Below are 7,222 nucleotides of genomic sequence, written 5' to 3' on the forward strand. Positions count from 1 at the left end.
TTTAAAACTACAATTCTTTTTCTGAACAAATTTTGTCTAATAAAAAAACTTCTGTTGATATTACTTCAGCAAAAAGAAAAAAAATAGTGATTTACTTACCAACACAGATGAATAGTCATGAAGATACAAGTAACACTAAAAATGCAGCTTTTTAAGCACCCAGTGTGGGCGGAGGGTATGATTTTCCACCCACAAGTGGGGAAAAGCTCTAAAACCTAATGGTGTGTGTCAGGTTGAATAAACTATTAAAGTTGTGGTTATTTTCTTAACAAAACAACAGAATTTAAAAAGTGTTTAATTTTAATTTAAAAAAGCATAACTGAATAATTACAGTTACTATCACTTTGTTCTCTTTCTCACTGACCTTCTTGTGATAAAAGGTTTTTAAAATCAATTGTGCAAATGTGCAGTTAGAAAAACATTAAGTCTTTTAATTTTCTTGCTCATAAATACATATGACCAGAACCCAAAATGTCCCTTTGTGTGATAAGTGTGATTTATGCGATAAGTGTAACTTATAAGTAATTTATAAGTTACACTTTTAAACTTTTCAGGGTGATAAGTATGACTTGTCTTTGTGAAACTTGTCAGTCCAACTTCTTGAGGAACTTCTCATAATTGTTGGAGGAAGTGGCTAATTTTATGCTTGCACTGAAGGAACTGAGAGAGATCATAAATTTTTAGAAGTCAGTTTTGTTTTCTTTGTGCAGATGCATGGTGGTGCTGGTGTTTGTGGTTGTGGTGGGGTGGGGGTGGGTGAACCTTACATTTGTTAGTTATCTTGTCATAACACTGCCCAGAGTAAGACAAAAAAAAATTAAATACTATCCTAACTGTTAGACAAATATAGTACTGGAGCCAGCAGCTGTTTAGTTTAGCTTAACTTAGTTTGGAAATTGTTGGGGGGGGGGGGTAGTTGATACAATCTGCATTTTAATCTCTAAGATTTGATTCTAATTTTAACATTAACTCCTCTCTTAGACTGTTTGATTCATTCTTTGACATTTTCACCAAGGCATTCAGTGTCTCTTGTTTCAGCCAACTGTTGTTTATTAATTTTCTCTATGCTCCCTTCTATGTGCACATTAAAAGAATTATAAAATCTAGGTAATTTAATATGAAATCATGGTGAAATTACATCATATATACAAAAGCAGTGATGATTTGAAAAGGGACTCCCTCAGCCAAACCCTGGGGCCAAACAAAACAGCATTCAAGTCAGTTAAAAAAAAAGGTTCATGTTGATTTATTCAGCCAAAACATGAGTAGCATTTTTACAAATATTATTTTGCAGAATTATGGATACAAGCATTTGTTACACCAAACAACATAAATTACAGGATTATAGTAATTAATGGACAGAAGACATCACAAGAAACGTGCATGAGAAATCCCAAGGACAAGTGATCATAAAGAGTGCACATAGATTTGTTTTATACTTATTTAAATTTATTAGAACATTAATTGCTGGCTTTTTTTCTTCTTCTTTTTTTGTTTGTTTTTCAGATGTTTCCATAGATGTTGAGGTCTGCGGTATTAATGTAGTCATCACCTTCATCAGGGTCCTGTGAGAGATGAAGTTTGTTAGTGTCACAGATAGTAATAGCATCAGTGAACTTAATTATGAGGAACATATGGATGGCAAATTAACAATACCTCTTTGTAATTGTAAGATTTGGGCTGGCTAAGAGCCATTAGCAACAGCAGCAATACAAAGGAGACATAGGAAAAATAACATTAGAACAATGCAAATGAACGCCTGCAGTTTACCACATGGTTAATTCAGGGGAAGGAAGATGAGTACCTTTTGGGAGATGGGAAACGAGGTTTTGTGACGTTCTGGTTATCACAGGATTTCGAATTCACATTGTTTGGACTGCACAACAATTAGACAGTCAGAAAAACAAATACAATAGACAAATTCTTCTTTAAGAACTTAGAGCATATTTACCTATGACCAAAATCTACTATGTCCCCTTTAGGCCTTCTGTTGAAAAATACAAATAAATTTTATATATATATATATATATATATATATATATATATATATATATATATATACACACACACACACACACACACACCGCTTATAAAAGAAGCTGACAAGGCTGCCACTATAAATGTTTTTTTCACACCCTACCTTGAAAATCTGCTCCAAATAGACCTTGTACGCAAAAAAGAGGAAGAGAAACAGGCATATGTTTTAAGAAACATAAATAGAAGTGTAGATTTGATCAAAAATGAGAAAAGGCTTCGGACCTCTGCACAGAAATGCAAATTACAGTGAGGCCAAACATCTGCAGCATTTTACAGAACTGTGGAAGGGGTTGTACAGAACTACACACTAAGAATATCTACTGCATTCAGAGAACTAAAGTTCATTAGAATTACTCTTGCCTTTGATCCGAACGAGATGGTCCTGCTCCAGAACGAATCCTGGAGATTCCACGAATTAAATTATTCGTTAATTCAGTTAACAGTTACAATACCACATGAAAAAGAAATATGGTTAAGTGTTTATCCTCTTGACACCCAGAAGAAAAAATCTTTGATATTTACATTATTTTTAGATAATTTAAATATTGTGGTTGAAAGGAACATGTTATATATTGCTACATATTTTTACATATTTTTTTTCTTCAAAATTATGATTTTTATTTTGTCCCCTGTACTAGACATAAAGTTCATTCTGCATGCCAAACACTCACCTCAACCTGGGTTGTTAAGTCATGTCACCCATGGCACTAACAATGACCATGGATGGTATGACAGAGGGCTGAGTGAGGCAGAAGAAGAGTCATCCTAGTCATCCAGATGAGGTAGTGGAAGGACAAATAACAGAGCAAAAAGATAAAAGCTCAGATAGCGACATACAGCTTCTAAGGAGGGACAAAATGATGACACCTGATGTCCATTATTGATAAGAAGTATTATTACTCTGAAGTGGTGGGATTTTGTTTCTCAGCTACCACAGAGGTTGCCTCTATGAAGGGAATCAACCATCTGTGGCCTTAGCGGGGGTGTAATGTGTGAATTTGCATTCAGAGGTCTACATTAAACCATGTTTTACTATAGGTGCAATTATATTGTTCCTAAACAAAAGCTAATATGTCTTGCTCTGAGGTTTCACCTTCCTGCTATAATGTTTGGCCTTTCTCTGCCTCATTTCATTAAAGATCCAAGTTTGACTCCCCTTCCACAATTTTGAGTAAAATCCTTTTGACTTTGTTGACTTTGTTTTAGCAACAGAATCATAATATCTGCAAAAATGGTCCTTTACATAGAGGTCTCAGGCTCATGTCCTCCACAGATGACAAAAGTGGATCTTTGGGTCTTAGGAGGATAACTTACTCAGGAATGTGGCATGCGTTTGTTTCTCTTTGTAACGTACTAATGAGCTAAGCAAATGTGATTTTATATGACAAAAATGCCAGACGCATTAAGCCTTTAAAAAAAAAACAACACTGGAGGGTAAGGGCAGCTGGTTTTTTCCTCTATTTCCTCTCCAACAAATACTATTTTCTCACCTGCGAGACATCCTCGACAGCCGATTCCACATGCTAAAAATTGGGGAAAACTACATTATGATGATGAAAGAATACATTTGAAATAATTTAAAATCACTGTGTTGTTTTTTTACCTGCCATCTCGACTTTGAAGCTCTTCAATGCGTTTTCTTTAACAAAAAAGTTGTTTATTAAGAAGCATGCAAATTAAGATGCTGTGCACAAAAAGTTAAATTCCATAATTGTTTTAAATTAAAACTGAAGACATGCCTTATAAATATAAAATACTCATTTTTCCTCAAGGTGTTTTGCCTATCAGATATTTGCTGTCACTTAAGATCGGTGACATTGTATTACTCACTTGTATTTTTTAGTCATGAAAATGCAGACGAGTACAAAGGCCACAGTGGTACCAATCCCCACCACAGAGGGAATGATGATGTGATTATAGTTCTCTACACCTGAAAAAAAATAGAAGTCGTGTTAGTGCCCTTCTTTTTTGCTGCAACAGTAGAAATGAGACAAAACTTAGTTTTATTTTTAAAGCAGAGTATAACTTCTATTCAACATTACAAAATTCAACAACTAATTAAAAATATCTCACGTTTTACATGGAGTGTGAAAGTTTCAGGTGATTTCAGCCCTCCATTAAATTCAGCAGTGCAGGTTATCTCGCTGTTGTCATCCTTCTCCTCAGGAATAAATGTCAGGGTGGACTGTGTCTCCCAGTTTCCATGTTTAATATCTTTATGATGCCCAATGACCTTTGTACTATCCAGATTCCATGTGAGTTTAGGAACATGAGCGGGGCAGGTGTGGATGACTGAACAGGTGACAGTGTAGGGCTCTCCTTGAGTGGCTGTCTTTGGTTTAATCACTGTAGGCTTTGGAGGCTCAGCTGAAAATGAAAAAGTCAGACATAAAGTAAGAGGCAAAATGATTTAACAGAAAACTGGTATAGATGTTTGAAGTCATGGAAAGTTGGTGACATACTGATCATGTTCAACTCAACGCAGTCTTCAACAAAGGAGAACTTGTCCTTGGTGGGGTCATTGTTTTCTGTTCGCACTAGTTCAACCCGGAAACAGAAAGGGCCGTTGTCATGATTTCTAATTTGAGTTATTTCTAAGGTGCAGTTCTTCTGACCCAGCTCTCCCACCAGCCTTGTTCGGTCCCTAAAGCTGTCCTTAATCAGTTTAGAATCCTCATGATAGATGTTTTTTTTTGTGCCATCTTTTTCATGCCAGATTCCTCTGAGTCTGGAGGAGGGCAGGTTTCCTCCAGTATGGGAGAATGAACATGGTACCACAACACAGGATCCAACCAGAGCGTCAATGCTTTTTACAACAGTGGCCTTCCATTCATCACTGGACACGGAGCTACAGATGGCTGAAAGAGAATTTTGAAAATAACAAGGAAATTATTTAATTATACATATTAAGCATAAAGAGACTGCCCTTCTTTCCCCCAGTCAAGTCTGTCCCGTATTCAGTAAGTGAAAATAAAATAAACAATAAAAGGTGAATCAAATGGACCATTACGGCAAGGCTGGGATGGTCAGTTTGGTAAAGTAAATCCGTTGGGCATCTTTCTTTGCCTTTAGACAATCATTCTGATGGCAAAAGAGCCAAACGGGACAGGCCAAAAGAAAAAAAAAAAAAAAAAAAAAGCATAAAGAGACTGGAAATAAATAGCTGACCAGTGATGTTACCTGCAAAAAGCAGACAGAATCCCATCATAATTTTCTGCTTGGCCATTCTTCTCTGATGTTGGGATGTTTGATTTACACTAAAGAAATCAAAACACTACATTTTACCATCATAACCAAAATAAACCACAGCTGTCAAAGTGAATGTTCAAACAGCATTAATGCAAATAGACATTTATTTATAATTATTCATACCAATTTTTATCTGACAAATGCGAGGCATCACAGTAGAAAAGGGATTTCCCCTCTGTGTAATGTAAATAAAGTATATTTCACAAATAAATAATGGCATTATTTTAGTAAAAGTATCATATATTGCTTATATGTATGTGTGTAATTTAAACAAATGGGTAAAACGGACAATACCAAAAATACAGCCATGGAACAAAACCTTCAAGCAACACTAGAGGGCGTACCCTTCATTATTTAGAATCCAATGTTAAAATTTTATTTCATTTTTTAAATACATTTCTGAATGGAAGAATAGAATGTCAGTCTTGTGTAGATATGAAAAATAAAAGATATTGTGTATCACTCTTTGTGCCAGTTAGCTGTTTTAATTTTGTGCACATACTCATCCAAGTCAGAGTTTTCTTTTTAATTTTCTATTAAAAACTTTTGCAGGATGGCTGCGGTTTCTTTTGGATCACTATCATGTTAGACATTTTTTTCTGAAGCGTGTTGAGACTGACATTAATGTTCCACTCAGCATTTGGGAATACAACATTTCAATAGTACTGACAACTATGAATGCCATGTCTTCGCATAATGCCTCTCCTATCGAGTTTTCACCTGAGGTTGAAAACCCCAAGCAGTGACTGACAAACATTTTAGCAAAAATAGTGGATATTTCACTTTCTAGCCAAGCAATTTTCTGCGGTTCATTAGGCTTCTTTTTATGTTCATTTTAAATTAGTTTTTCTTTTCTGGTCTTAAGAGTGTTAAGGTTAATCAATTTTGATTACACACAATATATACTAATATTTAACTTTCTAAATAATTTTTAACATTTTTGTGACACAGTAGTGTAGTCATATTTATTGTATAATGTTTATATCCTCTGCTGTACTGTATATGTTATCACTACAATTACCCTAAATCTTTAAGAACCCCCCCCCCCCCCCCCCCCAAAACAAAAACAAACCCCATAACAGCTAAGGTGCATTATTTTGATTTCAAAGGTATGATAAAACCTATAAAATGAACACAAAAATCTACTGAATCTTTATCAAATCTATGTACTAGTGTCACCACATACAGGTGTATAATATTGTAAAGGATGACTTTTTTTTCACTTACCTGATAAAGCTGCTGCCTGGCTGATCTGAGACGCAACATTCACTCAGTACTCTTTCTTGAGAATAATGATGAGCTAATCTGGTCTGTCAAATGGAAAAAAGGGGGAAAGAAAAGAAGAAGAAACCAAACGACCAGAATAGAAAACAAAGTCAGTTTATTTCTCTATGTAGAAAAAAAACCCTGAAAGCAGATATCGAGGTGGTAGCAACTGATTTGTCTGTGCAGATTGCTGGGAGGAGTCTCTGTTGTTCTGTGTCTTCCATATTTGGGTGCATTTTGTTTTACTATTAGATACTCTGACCTAGATACCCACTCTGACCTCTGGGGGCAACACAAAAAACTGCAGGCTAGTTGAAACACGGTCAAAACGGACTCATACAGTCACTATAGAAAATAATCAATTCAGACAGAGTTCAGAAAGGGTGCCTAACAGGTGTATTCAAGATTCAAAGATTTAAAGTTGTCCAGTCAGAGAAAATGTGCCCAAAAAAGGTCCAGAATATTCTACTGTTTCACGTGCATTATGATTCAGTGCAGTATATTTTGAGGTAGTAATGGTGTTAGTAATAGCAGTAATCATGGAATCCATGTCTTTATTTATTTAACATCTGGCTGCCAAGTCAAAGAAAGAAACTACAATTCAATAACAATTTAAATAACATTTATCATTTAATTTATATGAACTGGAGGGTTCTTTGATAAAATGATA

General features: G+C 35.2%; 1 protein-coding gene across 1 annotated transcript; it reads right to left on the minus strand.

Moving 5' to 3' along the window:
* Positions 1-1,372: 1,372 nt before the first annotated feature.
* On the minus strand, positions 1,373-6,593 carry LOC146698403 (myelin-associated glycoprotein-like). Its single transcript, XM_085473493.1, has 13 exons — positions 6,514-6,593; positions 5,218-5,294; positions 4,500-4,895; positions 4,111-4,404; positions 3,868-3,967; positions 3,641-3,676; positions 3,528-3,560; positions 2,398-2,436; positions 2,141-2,164; positions 1,952-1,987; positions 1,805-1,876; positions 1,657-1,684; positions 1,373-1,565 (listed from the first exon to the last, which is right to left on the minus strand). Exons 2-13 carry the CDS (start codon positions 5,261-5,263, stop codon positions 1,503-1,505), a joined length of 1,167 nt encoding a protein of 388 aa, XP_085329619.1. The 5' UTR covers positions 5,264-5,294; positions 6,514-6,593; the 3' UTR covers positions 1,373-1,502.
* Between the last annotated feature and the right edge of the window lie 629 nt (positions 6,594-7,222).

This window comes from Copadichromis virginalis, linkage group LG11, assembly GCF_057382275.1.
Source record: "Copadichromis virginalis isolate Kocher_CV1m ecotype Utaka linkage group LG11, C_Virginalis_male_GT1.1, whole genome shotgun sequence".
Classification (NCBI taxonomy): Eukaryota; Metazoa; Chordata; class Actinopteri; order Cichliformes; family Cichlidae; genus Copadichromis; species Copadichromis virginalis.